The following is a 16,866-nucleotide window of genomic DNA, read 5'->3' on the forward strand; positions in this document are numbered from 1 at the left end:
TATTTAGATTCCTTTAACTTCAACATCTTCCCCCCTCTTTTTTTTTTTCTTTTTTTTTTTTGGTCTGTAGGTTTTGGATTTCTTGATCACTTGAGATTATGAGATCACTTCCTACGCTGGTAGAATGTCCTACTCTGAAGAATGTCCTTTAGAAAGTTAGTGGGGCGTGGTGGTACATGACTTTAATTCCAGCACTCAGGAGATAAAGGCAGGCAGATCTCTGTGAGACTGAGGCCAGCCTGGTCTATATAGCAAGTTCCAGGCCAGATAGGACTATAGAGAGACCTGTTTCAAACAAACAAACAAACAAACAAACAAACAAACCCCACAAAAACCAAATCCAAAACCCAAAACAATGTCTCTGGCCAGCGGTATACCAAATCCACCAAATACTTTCCCCAGCCAGGATCTCCATACAGACAGGAAGCCCCTTCAATTGCTGGTCAGCTCTACTGTAACCTAAATCTCCTGCCCATAAACATTGCCATTATTGGTTCTGGTATAAGAGCCCCAAGCCCTTCCACTTGCCCACAGCCTTACTCACCCGGATCTCCTGATTGAAAGAAGAAGATGATGGCACGAACACTGTGAAGGGACCTGGCCCAGCCAGCTCTCGGACAGCGTGCTCCTGTGGGAAGGGAGGTGAGGCTACATGTCACCCTTTCACAGATACAGCTCAGAGGCTTCCTCTCAGACACACAGGTCATGGTTCAAGGAAAAGCCAAATTGCTGGGGTTATTTATGTCTTGGACTCAAAGTAAGCCCAGATGCTATGCTATCAAAGCCATGTTTTTTTTCTAATTATAAAATTAACATATGGCTATATTAAAGGTTTTGAACATAAAGTACAAAGAAGATAACAACTGCTCCACTAATCCAGCTAAGACAGTTATTATTTTCTGGTTTTCCTTTCCTGTGTCTCTTCTCTGAATGACAAGTGTATATAATTGGGACAATCATATGAAAATTAAAAAAGCAAGATGATTCACAAACTGTTATAATTGTTTTCTTGCACTTCTTCTAAGACCACATGGCTGCTATGGTGGTCTTCCAGTTTTCTGTATTTTGTCCTTTAATATATCTGGAGCTCATGTGGCTGATGTACAGAAGTACCAACCCCATGTTTTCACCTAAGAGTTGTCCCATTGTGATACTTAATCTTGGCTGTGGATTGGTCAGATTAAGAACTGCCCAGGAAATTCCTGAATCACATCTCCTGGTGGGCCTGGAAGGGTGTTTTCAGAGATGCTGAGGTTGTGGGGCTCTGGTATAATGAATGATTTCTCCCTCATGAATTCATGATATGATGGCATTGTTGACAGGCAATGGAAGTAGTTCAGGCTAACAGAGGAAGTCAGGCCAGGAGCATCCCTGATGGCTGACCTTGTCCTGCTTCTTCCTGTATGCCCAGCTGTTTTCTCTGCTTCTTGTTTCCATGACAAAGCTCCTTGGCTACATGTTCCTGACACTATGATATTCTGCTTCCTAATGGCCCAGAAACATGGAGCCAAGTGACTGTGGGCTGAGCCCTCTGAAACTGTAAGCAAAACAAAGCTTTCCTCCTTCAAGTTGTTTCTGTTAGCTATCAGGCTATAGCTAGGAAAAAATAACTAGTATGCCCAGCAATGCATCTTTCTCCACTAGTGTGATGGGAGGTTTATCATACACAGTCACATGCCATTTAACTTTGAGATATGTTCTGAGAAATGCATCCTTAGGCAATTTTTTGTCATTGTGTGAACATCCTACTCTTTGGTGATTCACATGGAGCACCTTCTGGTCTTGCAGCCCCATTCATGGTAAGTACCCTGTATAGTGTACCCCTTCTTAATCTTTCATATTTTCACTGCACCTTTTCTATGTTTAGATATGGTGAGATTCATAGACGCTAATACTGCCTACTGTATTCAGTAGAGTAACACGCTGTACTGGTTTGTAGCCAGGAAACTTTAAACTGTGCTACCTAGTGTGTGGCAGGCTCAACATCTGGATTCTTCTCACATCCTTTTTTCTTTTTTAGAGCTTTTGAGACAGCATCTCAGTAAGTAGTATAGGCTACCCTTGAATTCACTTTATCTGTCCAGCTGGCTTTGAACCTGTAGCAATTCTTCTGCCTTAGCTTTCTGAGTAAGGGATTATAGGCATCTATCACCACACCTGGCTCTAGCCTATATTCTTATTCTATAAGGTTTTTAAAAAATTTTTACTCTTTAAGCATTTTATTTGCTAAGAATGCAGATACAAACATATAGGTGTGTTCACACTATCCTCACTCTAAGAGTGTGAGCAATGTTGCACAGTGGTGCTATGATATCACTGGGCAATGTAAACAAAGACTGTGAGGTCACTAGATGATAAGTTGTCAGTTCCATTATAATTTTGGAGGGTCATCACTGTATGGTGTATCATGGGCAGGAATGTAATGTCATACATAACTGATTAAATTCCTATGTATATGGAGCCATACAGCCTTGAGTCCCACTCTTAAGAACTATGCTTTCCTATGTTTAGACATGATAAAAGTTATAAATACTAACCACTGTATAATAATTACAACCGAGGTCTGAGAGATGAAGCCCCCAATGACCAACACCTGAGCCCATGCCAAAATCTGGAGTTCTAGACTTTCTTCTAGCCTCCAAGTTTGGGGGCTACAGTTTTGTATTTGGCTTGAGACCTGGCATGCATCTATCTATCATCTATCTATCTATCTATCTATCTATCTATCTATCTATCTATCTATCTATCTTCTATCTACCTACCTACCTATCCATCCATCCATCCTATAAATCATATATGTTTATGTACATCATTTAATAAAAACACACATACATATATTTACATGCTAGTGCATGTAAAGTGCAAGTGCTATCTCACTGAGCTATACTCCTCCTGGTCCCCAACTCTCAGAACTAGACAGACACACATTTTCTTACTTGCAACTGGAAGAAATACTGAGAAGTTTGGGGGTCTTTCGGAAGTTCCTGCAAAGACAGGGAGATTTCATTTGATTGTGAATTGCATATAAGAAGAATGCAGAATTGTACTGGGATGATTTGTCTGAGGTTGGACAGATCCCACATTCCCTCTCCTGAGGAAAACCAACACGCCAGCTCTTTGGAACCTCGCTAAGGAGCTTATAGTTGGTGCTCAGAGGGACTGTGTGGGCACACTGATTTCCAGCACCTTTTTGGAATATCCATCTGATTTACAAAAGAAGGTCTAGCTATTTCTAAAAACATTTGAGCTTTAAGAGCACTTCAAAATGAAGCTCAGATATTTATATAAACATGACAAGGACAGTTATTATAGTTTATGGCATATTTGGGTTATCTAACAACAAGAATATCTGATCATCCAGAATGTTCTGGCCCCTCTTTAAGCCAGTATTATGAGTGTTTATAACATGTAGGAACCTGCAAGTGTCATATCACCGCTTCCTCTGTCTGTAGTGTAGGTACATGGAGGCACATAGAACACGCACACACAGATACTCAGACCACAAATATACCACATACCATACAGTACAAATATACCACATATCACCTATATGCACACAATATTTATATCACATACCATACACCATTATTATGTATACCACACCAACACATGCCACACACCACAAACATACACCATACACATCACACCCCATATACTATACCATACACATACCACATACAGACACCACATACCACACACTTATCACATAACACATCCTTATATACTATACCCCCCCACACTATACACACATACCACACCACAGGTACCACACACCACACCCATACCACATACAGCACACAGACCACGCACATACACAGACCAATTCAAATTATAGCAATGCTTTGGCACTGTTGTGTGGGACAGTTGTGTCGTCGTCCTCGTCATTGTCCTCCTCCTCCTCCTCCTCCTCCTCCTCCTCATCATCATCATCATTATCATTTCCCAGATTCAAAGAGTGATGTGTGGAAAAGTGGCTTCGCCTACTTAGTTGCAGTACTGCTCCCTGGCAGTGCTGAATCCAAACCCAGGGATTCTGACTCCAGAAGTGTGTATCCATCTTAATCATGACACCACTCCCTTTCCCAGGTCAAATGAACTCTGTTGGGTAAAAGCTCCTTTCATTGTCAACCTAAGAAGGCAGCCTCATGTTTTACAAAGCTCTGGCATGTGCCATAGCAACCTGGACTCTCCGCAGTTAGGGAAGTGAACTTTACTTCCTGGAGAAGTGTGTTGTTACCCGGTAGATGCTGCCTCGGCAGGTGAATCCGTCTCCGGTGTAGTTCAGCTTGCAGGTGCACGTCCTTTCATCTTGTCCGGTGTGAGTGCAGACAGCAAACGGACTGCAGCCACCATTATTCTGGTAAAAATCGCCAAGAGGTGGAAGAGGAGCTCAGTCAGACCAGTTAGTTGTCAGCTTTGCCAATATTTGCCAAGCAGTTCTGCACTGAAATTTATTTTTTTTTAGTGATATTTTTCTGGAATGTGCAAGGCCCTGGGTTCAATCCCTAGCAATACCACATACACACACACACACACACACACACACACACACACACACTCACTCGCTTTTTTTTTGTCTTACTCCCTAATCTGAGGCTGAAGAACTGCACCCATCCCCAAACATGGCCAGGTCTTTTAAGCCTCAGGTCACCTGTAACTGTGACCTTATTTAAGTAAGAGTCTATAGACATCATTAAAGCTCTTGAGATGACTTTTTTGTTTTTTAAATCTACAAGATCCTGTATAAGAGCAGAAGACAGACACAGAGGGAAGAGAGACACAGAGACGGTAGTGTGCAGCCAGGCCAGGAATGCTGAAGCCACCAGAAGCTGGAAGAGCAAGGAAGGGTTCTGCCCCAGAGGCTTCAGAGCAAGCATCCTTGCTGACACCGAATTTTAGATTTTTGGGCCCTCCAAAATTGTATATAAATTTCTGTACCTGCAGTAAATTTTACAACAGTCCCAGTGGGATAGTTAGTTTTAATTGATAATATGATACAATCTAGGATCACCTGGGAAGGGAGTCTTAATGAGGAATTTTCTAGATCAGGCTGGCCTGCCTTGGAGATTATCTTGATTAAGTCAGTTGAGGTTGAAAGACCCACCCACTGTGGGTGACACCATTCCCTAGGCAGGAAAGCATGAATTAATTGCTATGCTTTGTTCTTGACTCTGGGTGGAATGTGACTAGTTCTCCTAAGCTCCTGCTACTGTGACTTCCCTATAAGGATAGACTAACCTAGAATTGTGAACCAAATAAACCCCTTCTCTACTTTGTCAGGGTATTTTATTGCAGCATCAGAAAAGGAGACTAAGATAACCTAAATGCACACTGAAGTTTTTGTATCAGCAAATTGGGTTAATTAGTCCTTGTCACAACAAGTATCAGAGAAATTAAATATGAGAAAGCATGGGAAGCCAGGGCACAGGATCTGACCTCTTGAGAGCAGTAAATACAAAATGTCACATAGACACAGGATGCCAGAGGTCTGGCTAACCACATGAAGTGCCCCAGATATGACAAGCCTGTGACATGCAGGCTTATGGAACTTCTTAACCCACTGAAAATATGGGCTTGGGGTTAGGAGGCTCTAAGCAGTATTGCATAGCTTGTCCAGTTTCAGACTCAGTGAACAATTGCCAAATCAGTTCCTATTAGGTTGGTATAACATGAAGCTAGCCTGCAGTCAAAGGTCATAGAGAATCAGAAGACATACTGTGGTGGAGGGCTGCTCCTATCAGGATCACCATGAGGGTAGTGATGAGCAGTGTATCAACAGTGTACTGAAGATGGAGGGAGCAAGTAAAAAGCTAGGCTATCAGTGCAGAAAAGGATGCCAGGGGCAACCTTCTAAGGAAATGGAGGTCCCAAGAAGCAAATCAGTCCACAGCCTTAAATCATTTAGATGACTGGAGCTGGGCAGAGGTGCCTCTGGCCCTCACATCAACTCCTGCTCAGCGGCAGGGGCCTAGAATAGGATTCTCTGTTCTAAGCCTGCAGAATGGTGGTGGTGTGCACAGGAGGAAGCACCTCCCTTTCTTAGTCTGGCTGCTACTGGAAGGCACTAGCTTTTGGAATGCTGCACCACGTGGTTGGTTCACAGAGCACTCACTGTGATTTCCTACCAACAAAATACAGGAGAATAAGGAGCGGGAGGGTTTCCAGGAAACTTGAGCCTTGGCTCAGATGTGAAAGTCATGCTTGGTGGAAAGGAATTTCCTTGATAAGCAAGTGAGGATAGAGCTGATGTAATATGTTCTGGCTGAGCTGTGGAAATGTGATTGGCATGTTTATGCAGAGGCCAAGAAGTTCATGCTGCTGGGTCCTGCAGTCTCTTCAGATTTCTACTGATGAAGGACAAGCATATCTAAGTAGGACCTGTTTAAGAAACGTGTTATCTTGGGCATGTTCCTCTTGCAGCACAGGTGATTGCTTAAGCTGGAAAGAAATGATAAACCTAGAATAGAAGCAGCAATGCTCAGGTGTGTGTGCACGTGTGTGCACAAAGATAGGGGAACTGACAGCTGGATTCTATATGAATCTTAGGTTGGTTTTTAAAAAGTAATAGATTATTATGGAGATGTTTTAGGTTTGCAGAAAAGCCGATGGAAAGTGCAGACATTCCTGTACAGACTCCCCTACTCCTCTGTTCTCCCCTATCTGTAACACCTTGCACTTGTCGGTCAGTACGTTGTTGATATTCAAGTCCAGAGTTTGCCTGAGGGTTCACTCTTGCTGGTGTATATGCTATAGATCTTGACAGTTGCATGGCATATGCCCATCATCAACAACTTCATAGAACGGATTCATTGTCCTGAGAATCCTTTGTGTTCTCCTTCCTCATCTCCTCCTCCTTCAGCCCTTGGCAACCACTGATTGATCTTACTGCCCTGTGGTTTTTCCTTTCTCAGAACATAACATTTTGTACTCTCCAATGTTAGTTTTAACTGACCTTCTCTTCTTCCCCATTAGGTACACAAAGAATAAACAAAACCAAATCCAGGCAACTGACGTTAGTATTCAGTTACTGTGGTTAGGGAACCAGATTGCAAACAGGATATTAAAGTTTGTTAGTCGACTCATGAGGGCTTTGTAGCTCAACCTGGTCTTTGGGAAACTAGTAACCCAGCTGGCTCTGGGGCACTTGCATTTAGGTGAATCTCTGACCAGTTATGTGTACCTGGGTCCAGGCAAGTCTTGCAGTCAAGGGGGCAGGCTGTGGAATAAGACTGCTCTCTCCATTCTCCCCAACATGACAGTGGCACAGAAACAGAAAAATGAACCTCATCACCCAGAATAGGCTCTGAGACTGCGAGGGATCACTTGGCCTCTGCATCCCTTGGAAGGTGGGGAGAAGGCTCTGAGGCCATGCATTGGAGGAGAACTCACGGTTAAGCAGACATTGATGAGCGTGCAGACCTTCCCATCTCCAGTGTACTTCGGCAAGCAGTTACAGACAGCCTGTCCAGAAGCAGAGGCAAACGGTCATTTCATAGACAGGTCTATCCTGGCCCCATGTACTGGCTCTCAGACGTGACTTTGATTAGAGAAGAGCAACTTGACAAGGAACTGCATCTATCATTTCTACCTCTTAGGACATTAGCGCTTCACTAATGTGCTGGATTTCATGGACATCTCACCTTTGCTGACAAGATGGCTTTCTCTTTTTTCATGGGTGGAGGTTCAGGGGAAAGGAAACTAAGCTGCAGTCTACGCACGCCCTCTTCATGCTCATCTCCACCAAGGCTGAGCCCCAGGCATCAGTGTTTGTAGTTGCCGAGGGGTAAGCTCTGCAGCCCACTGGGGTACACATAGGAAAACAAGCAGCTAAACCCATTGGGTGGACACAGACGCCAGCAAGGAGCTTCCACATAAGGGAGCAGACACTATGTGCAGGACGTTGCAGAGGACCCCACCGCCATATACACTCTGCTTAGACATGTCTAGACACAGGGATGAAAGCCAGCCTGGGCTCTGCTCACTGGCTGAGAGCCTAGGGGAGGGGTATCTACTCTGCATGTGTCCTCCCAAGAACCTCCAAGAACCTCCTACCCAGCAGCAGAGGCCTTAGTCTGATGTCTACTTGCTAGAACTTGAACCTATGGGTGGGGCCAGACAGGGTCATCTAGGCAGGCTTTTCACTTTCTCCTCCACTCCCTTCACCAAGGGCCTCAACTTCAGTGGAAACCTTTACCGAAAGGCCCATCAGCTGTTTCTTCTCAGTTGAAGGCTTATTCTCAGAGCTCAGTTCCCAATCACTTCTTCCAGGTCTGTAAGGGCACTGTTAACAGGCCTTGAGTACCAGAAAGCTTAAAGTTTAATTCCCTCATCCCATGTGTAACTGCAAAGAAAAACTCTACGGAGCTACCAAAATAAGAAAAGGAAAGCCCGACACAGACTACTCAGACTTCCTCATGATTAAATGGGCACGCACACACACACAAACACACACACACACACATACACACACATACACACACATACATACATACATACATACATACACACACATACACACACACACACCACACACACACCACACACACATACACACACATACACACCCCCCCACATACACACACACACATACACACATACACACACATACATATACACACACACACCCCACACATATACACCCACCCCACACATATACATACACACACATACACACATATACACACATATACACACACATACACACAGATATACACACATACACACACATATACATACACACACATACACACACATATACACACACACCACACATATACATACACACACATACACACACACATACACATATATACACACACATACACACACACATACACACACACACACACATACACACACGCCCCCCCTGCACATACACACACACATACACCCCCCCACATACACCCCCCCACATACACACACACCACACACATATACACACACATACACACACATATACATACACACACACATACACACACACACCCCACAGACATACACACACACATACACACACACATACACAGACATACACACATACACATACACACACACATACACAGACATACACACATACACATACACACACACATACACAGACATACACACATACACATACACACACACATACACAGACATACACACATACACATACACACACACATACACAGACATACACACATACACATACACACACACATACACAGACATACACACATACACATACACACACACATACACACATACACACATACACATACACACACACACCCCACAGACATATTCTCCCAAGGTTTCTTTTTTTTTTTTTTTTTTAAATTTTTGGAGTTTCAGGTACTTGTTTGATCTGCCCACCAAGGGATGTAGCACTGAAGTCAATGGCTCAGCAAACTCCACAGGACATTCACAATGGACTTGGCTCTGTTACCGTGTCAGATGTATGTATGAACTGTCCTGTCTAGCCTTTTTGTGTGTTTACTATGTGCCTGAGCTTGAAGGAGGCAGAGTGTAGGCCTTTGCTCCTCCAGTTTGCTCCCTGTATCCTTTTGCCCCACAACTTCTGCTCTGATGTGGGGGTCCTGCTACTTTTCCCACTCTTCCAAACTCCCTCTCCCCAGGGAAGCTACACAACTCTGTGCTGGGAACCTTATCACTGGCAGAGGTCAGATTGTGAGCTTCAAATCTTGGAGTCAAGAAAAATTGGGAAGGATTGTGGCACTAGGAAGCTGAAAGAAAGGGGGAGGATTTTTGGAGACCCTTGTAGATGCTTCTGGGATCACACGGGGTTTATGGATGAGGCCCCTCCCCACTTTCAGGAAACCCCTTTCCTGGTCCTGTTTGTCCCCCTCTTCTCTTCTTTCCTCAAGAATGGTCTCTTGGCCTTTCTTTTTTTGTGCTACTGTATTTCTGGCTGCAGTTGGACCAAGGTCTGTTCTCTATTTTCCTTTTCGCCTGCGTCTCAAGACTCCGGAGTTTTCTCCCAGGAAACCTAAAGGAGGTAAGCTCACCTGATTGGGCCCTGTCTGCGTGCACTCTGCATTCCTGTCACAGCCACCATGGTTCTCCAAACATGGGTTTATTTCTTAAAAACAAAAGTTAACACCTGTCATGAGCATCAAGCCTTATTTCCACGAAAAAGCATATTGAGGGATTCCCTAGGGGCTTGAAGTGGCTTGACTAACTGCCAAAGAGCAGCAGGTGTCACAATGTGATTCATTTTTCTGCCAATCCAAAGGCAAAAAACGTAACCCAGAGGGGAGGAGTCGTTTTCTCAAAACTGTTCCCCCCATATTGGGTTAATTCTGTGAAATGAATATGAGAGCTTCCAAGACTTGGAATCAGAATCTTAGAGTCCACCAAAGCCACAATCATTTGCAAACATTATAGTATAGTCTCATCAACAGATGCTCAATTTAGGAAGACAGTCTGATGAAGAGCAAGAAGATATCTGCTTGACGTTAAAGTTTCTCTCCACTGATTGCTTATTAGAAGCATAGGGGAAAATAAGCATGCAGTGGAGAACTCAGCACTTTGACGGAGTGGTCAAAATTCACATTGTAAATGAGGGTCTGATGGAAATCTTGTCACATTTTGGTGTGACATCCTGCAAAGGATGCAACATCATTTTTGTGACATTTGGGCCTGGAATATACAACTTGAATCTAATATGGAAAAACCCCAAGCACTAGATAAAGAACATGCTGTCAAAAGAACCAAGAAGTTGGGGTGTTAAGAGTGTATTCTTCCTAAATGTCAATGACATAAGAGACAAAGTAAGGCCTAGAACCTGTGCCAGAACAAGAGCAACTAAAGAGATGACACTAAATGCAATATCCAACCGTCAAAGACCCCGCACTAGAGGAATCTGGGGACATTTGACAAAATTAGAATATGAATGCACTTAGAAAAGGTATTATATTAATAATTGATTTATTGATGTTAATAACTGTGCTGTTTATGTAAGAAACAGCTCCTATTCTTAGGAAACACATAGTTATTAGTGATAAATGGAACATGGCATATATAGCTTAGTCTTAAATGGCTAAGAGAAAATTTGAGTATGTACAAAGGAATCAAGTGAGAAAGTCAACAGGATAGACTGCTAATAAGTGAAAGTGGGAAAAGAGCAAGGAGTCTTATCAGTACCGTTGTTGCAACTCTTCTTTGCAAATTCTTTCAATCAAAAAGTTAAAATCCAGTCGGCTTTCTGGGATTATCTTTATAGTGGAGCTGTGTGTTGTCACTAGAATAATGACTTAGAGGTACACTTCTTTTCCAGGAGCTATTCTGTTACCTTGACACACACAAACACTATGTGTATCATAAGACTCTTTTTTTGGTTAAAAATACACAGGTAGATAACAGAATGAGGTAACAGAGAAGTAAGAAGCACCTGTTTCTAGGATTTCCCCTCACCCTTCTGCAATTTTTCTACAGCAGGGTGTGCTGCAGTACAAACCAATGAAAGTTTAAAACTCCAGCTACCGTTATAATTCCTAAAAACAGAAGTTTTTCTTTCTCCAGTCAATGTGAGTTTTGCCCATTTTTCCAGTCTGTGAATTCATACCCAGAGAAATCTGGGTATACAAACTTGACTCATAGGCCTTAACATATATGATAGAATGCATGAAATCTGATGGGTAGGCTAAGGGAGTGCTGCAGATAGGGGAGGGGGCTTCAATATGATTAAGATATATTGTATGAAATCCACAAAAATTCAATTAAAAATATACATTGAAAACCAAAACAAAGCAAAGTGAGTTTTGTGTATCACATACCTTTACGCCTTGTGGTCACATCAGTTTCACACTCTTGGGCTTTCCTGCCAAGGCACTACATGAGGATCCCAGCAGCAGCCCTAACAATAAGAGCCCCCACACTAAAGCCACATTTAACAGGGTCTGACTCTCACACCAGATGGATGAGGGATGGTCACCTACCAAGGCACACGATGCCATCACCTGTGTAGCCTGCCTTGCACACACACACCCGGCTTCCTGGCGTAGTTCTTTTACAGTCAGCCTTAGCAGAGCAGCCTCCATTACTGATCTCACAGGCATTGATGGCTGTAGAAGGGAGGGAGAGGGGAAAGCAATCTTTTTACTTAGGTCATTGAGAAAAGGAAGTGTCTAGAACAACTCTGGCAGTCACTGGATTAATGCAGATAAACTTCCAACACAGAGGGCAAGAAAAAACATTCACTATTTGTCTTTTCTGGCTGTTTTTACTAGCAGACTCTATACTTCCTTCTTCAGGGTACATCTAGCCTCAGGGTCAGGGAATCTGGCATCCTGTGAGACTCCCCAGGGTAAGGTGGCCTAGAGCAGACTGGAGCTATCACTATCCCGTTCTGCCTCTACCTAGACCAAAGCCCCTAAGGACAAGCCCCTAGCTCAAGAGAAAAATGATGCTAAGAGTTTCTGTTTGTATTCCTTTTGTGTCTGTAAGTATTCATAGATGTTTTACTCAAAATAGTGAAAATCTGGAAACACTAACCGAATGGTAAATGGATGTAACAATGGTGGTATATCTACAGAGTACCTCAGCCATAAAAAGGGGTGATCACATAGATGAATCTCCATGACAGTGAATGAAAAAAGTCAGGCACACCGGGGTCCATGATTCCATCTATATGGTGGGTGCCTGTATTTGTCATATCTCATCAGATTATTTACTTAGAATGAATCAGTTTAGTATCTATAAATCACAGCTCAGAAGGGTTTATTAAACAAAATGAAAGAAAACTCTGGCACTAGAGACAAAGCAAGTGTCTCCTTCTCTCCTCTCTCCATGAGTTTGGACTGAGGGTGCGCTAAAACATTCCCACCTCTGTGTTCTCTCACACGTGGAGGAAGTGTGATGGTTTTAAGTGCCTCTCTCCATCTCATTGGAAGTGTACGGAGAGCAGCAGAGGTTCTCCTGGGGCTCTCACGTCACACTGCACGCTATTTCAGCACGGCTGAGCCTTCTTCGCTGCTTTTTAGTGGCTTGCTCAGGAAGGAGAGGACTACAAATGAATTACTTTGCCAGAAAATGCCAACAAAATTGAAAGAGTCCTCTGAAAATTCCAATAAAATTTTTACTAATTCTCCTCCATGACAGGTAAAAAGTTGGCGGAGAGTGAGCGAATGGAGGAGGAGGCACCAGGACACAGATAAAACTACATCAAAATAGGGTTTATTAGCAAAAGAACACATGGGACAGATTCCCTTCTGGGCAGGGAAAATGTCTGCCCGGGTCTTGAGCTGGGGTCTTTTAAAAAGGGAGTCTTCTGCTTCCTGCAGAAGGTGGGAAGATGTATTTTCTTTTAAAGTTGGGTTGGGGGGAGTGGGAGAGAAGGACTGTTAAAACCTGTCCTCTTTAGAGATCAAAGGGGAAGCCTGCTGTATTGGCCAAACAGTGGAGAAAAGTCTGTTTCTCTTGCCTTCAAAGATGAAGGTGCTTATCAGCTTGGTTCCCTTTTCTCAGGAGCTTGAGAAGTGTTTGAGATCCTGTTGGTGAGGGGGCAGGGCTATCTGAACCTTAACACTTAATATTTATCAAGATAACTTGATTTTGTTGCGTTGTGAAAAAGCATTAGACATTGAGTGTTTAGTCAATCACAAATACTGAAAATGATGTAATTATTGTATGGAATTCCTGTACCACTGGGAAGATGTTTCTGAATTTCTTTCCCCCAGGCCCCTTGTTTGTGAAGCTTAGGCTGATCTCAAACTCCAGATTCTTCTGCCTCAGTCTCCCAGGTGCTAGGATTACAGGTGTAATTACTTGACTAGATTTAAATGTGAACTTCTCTTTTTAAAAATATTTTATTTATTTTTAAATATTTTATTTATTATTTTTTACATATATGAGTGTATTGCCTGCATGTGTGTAAGTATACCCATTATTTTTTTACGTATATGAGTGTATTGCCTGCATGTGTGTAAGTATACCCATGTCATGTAACGCCCATGGAGGTCAGAAGAGGGAACTGGAGTTATAAATGGTTGTTAGCTGCCATGTGGGCGCTGGGAATCAAACCTGGGTCCCCTGAAAGAGCAGCCAGTGCTCTTAGCCACTGAGCCATCTCTCCTGACCCCAACTTCTTTTTCTTATCTGAGCTTGTCTTTCTCAGAATAGATTAAAATTCTTGACTGTGTTTATGTGCATGTATGTGTGTGTGTGTGTGTGTGTGTGTGTGTGTGTGTGTCTGTTCATGTATGAGTGCATGTGTATGGAGACTAAAGGTCAATCTCAAGTGTGGTTCCTCACCTTTTAAAAAATGACTTTTATTAAACTTTTTACCTGTGTAATAATGCATTCTGATTACTGACCCTGTACATATTCTCTCCTATCTCTCTCCCACCCCTGTTAACCCCCACCCCTCACAAGTCCTTTTCCACATTCATGTCTTTTTGTTTTGTGACCCACTGAGTTTAACCTGTGTGACCATGGGTTTGAAACTGTCCTTTGGAGGCTGGCGGGCTCACTAGTGGGTATACAACTGAGGACAATGACCACCCCTTCTCCATAATCCCTGAGTAGGTAATAATTCAGCAGGAAGGGGAGCATTTCCCTGTGAGTCCCTTCTCAAGAAATAATTGACTGGCATCAGATCCAGTCTTGCGCAGGCCCAGTGGAGGCAGCCACTGTGAGATCATGACTTCAGTGGCTGGGAGACGCCCAGAAGATAGCATTTTGCAGCCCTTCTCCCTAACATTGGGCTCTTACATTCTTTCTACCCTCTGGGGGGTGGTATGAGCTTGCTGTTTAGGGCTGAGCATTTAGTCATCACTTATTCTCAGCACCTTGAGCAGCCCTGAGTCTCTGAATTCACCACTGTTCCTCGCAGAGAGAAGCTTCTCCCATTAAGGCTAAGAGTAGCATTTGTTCTGGTGCCAGGCAGTGGAGAGATTGCGGAGTTTCTGGTTTTCTAGTACTAAATATGTGTTAGGCACCCTAAGAATACTAGTTCACATTTCCTAACACTTTACAGGTGTTAATTGGGGTTACATACTGTCGCCCAATGGATGATTCTCTATTACCCTCAACTTGCAGACTAAGGAATGGCAAAGAGAATAGTCAAGGAACATTCCCGAGTAACACAGACTGTTGAGTATTTCAGCTGAGGGTCTAATGAGGAGGTGAGGGTCTGACACCTGCCCTATTCTGCCATTGTACTCAGAGAGGTCATTTTGCCCTAACAGCAGTCTGCAAGGAAGGCAGATTCAGGCTTACTTTACAAATGAGCTAAGCGGGGATCAGAGTAGTTAAAACAACCATTCGAAGCCGTAAGGGCAGTAGGAGGAAGAACCAGGGCTTAAAAACCTCTTCCTGGCCTGTTCCTGAATCTGGATGACTCAGCCCTTGCCAATCAAATCTAGGACTTTGAAAGCCACCAGGTGATTCTGGTTGCTCTCAAGATTGGGAACCACTGCTAGCGTGCACTGTGGTTGCATGGGGAAAACAGGTGCAGTTGCCTCAGCTGTGAAGAGCCGGGCACCTTCCTATCCCTGGGTGCCATAAATTGCTTAGTTATATATGCACATTGCCACCAATGGCCAGCACCAGTTACTGAGGCCCATTCAGGCTTAGCAACACAGATCTCTCAATAGCCCATGAGATCCCTTCTTTGCTTGCCTGTGCAGACTGTTCCGTTCCCTTGGAATCCTGCTGCACATTTGCACAAGGCTTTGCCATCTGGATCGAGAAGGCAGCTGCAATGAGAAAGGGAAAATGGCATTTTCAGAAAAACACAGTGCTCCCCACATGACTTGCAATCCCCCTTCAGCCCTAGTACCCAGGTCCCTAACTCCATGACATTCTGCTATGGCTTGGGAAGGACACTCTGTTCTTGGCAGCACCCCACTTACAGACAGAGTGTGCACATGTAGAAGTTAGCCAAGGAATAAGAAGGGTAGTTCCCAGTCTCCAGAGAGCGACCCAAGTACTTAGCTGAACTTTGGGCTTTACTTCATGCTATCTAGGTATGATTCAATAGTCCCTGAAAGTAGTGTAATTATTACTGCCATTTGTAAATGAAGACACTGAGGCTCAAAGGAAGTAAAAAATGACTCCAGGTTGTGCAGTGACTGAATGTGACTGAGGCTGACTTTGAGTTCAAGTCTAACTCTAGGTGCTGGGCTCTTAATTAATTCACTAGCAATGTGGTAGTTTGGAGGATGTGCCCTATGGAATTAAGAATATGAAGCTACGTAAGGCTGGGCTGCGGATTGGGAGTAAGGTTTACTAAAACTAAAGCCCCTCCATGACAGAGTCCTGGTGGTATGGACCAGGGTGACCACTGGCATTCTTGTCAATGTGCTAAGTAAGTCAATGGTAGCTTGTTGACTAGGCCGGATCTGGCCAATCGAAGGTGGTTTCTTCAGAGATATGTTCAGTTTCTTCTTCAAATTTATCCTAAACCCTCACAAATGATGCCAGGAAACCACTTCTCTGAGGGTAAGGCCTGGGGTGAAAACTACTGAGAAAGAATTCCTTTTGCATTGTCCTCAAAGGAAGTTGGAGGGTACCTACTTGGCGCTGGTGTGGCATGTCCCGTTGCAGTTGTCTTTGGTGATCTCTGAAAAGAGGAGCAGTTGTTCTTTGTGAATTCTCATTTGAAAGCTTCTTTTTAGTACCCGGTACTAGGAAAAAACTGAATTCCTTGGAAGTATCTGTATTTATTATGCTGTGTGTAAATCCATGAGATCATGTAGATGCTTTTTTTTTTTTTTAAATCACATTGGCTATCAGGGAGCTCAGAGAGAAATCTGAAAATGCCTTCCACTCTAAGCTCTTCTCACTCAGCTCACCTCTTTGACTCTGTTCTCCTCACATCCTGCAATCCTTTGGTTCTCTAAATGCAGATTTCTTTTCCTGTGT

The 16,866-nt window shown here is 43.5% G+C and overlaps 1 protein-coding gene across 1 annotated transcript in view; it reads right to left on the reverse strand.

Annotated features, from left to right (window-relative positions):
• Positions 1 to 16,866, reverse strand: part of Stab2 (stabilin 2) — a 162,229-nt gene that overhangs the window by 40,989 nt on the left and 104,374 nt on the right. Inside the window, 8 exon segments of the mRNA XM_029568320.1 lie at positions 545 to 628; positions 2,937 to 2,984; positions 4,238 to 4,357; positions 7,390 to 7,461; positions 10,008 to 10,081; positions 11,940 to 12,065; positions 15,622 to 15,698; positions 16,519 to 16,564. Coding sequence (XP_029424180.1) covers positions 545 to 628; positions 2,937 to 2,984; positions 4,238 to 4,357; positions 7,390 to 7,461; positions 10,008 to 10,081; positions 11,940 to 12,065; positions 15,622 to 15,698; positions 16,519 to 16,564 — 647 coding nt within the window.

This window comes from Nannospalax galili, unplaced genomic scaffold (assembly GCF_000622305.1).
Source record: "Nannospalax galili isolate Female #2095 unplaced genomic scaffold, S.galili_v1.0 scaffold39, whole genome shotgun sequence".
In the NCBI taxonomy this organism is placed as follows: Eukaryota; Metazoa; Chordata; class Mammalia; order Rodentia; family Spalacidae; genus Nannospalax; species Nannospalax galili.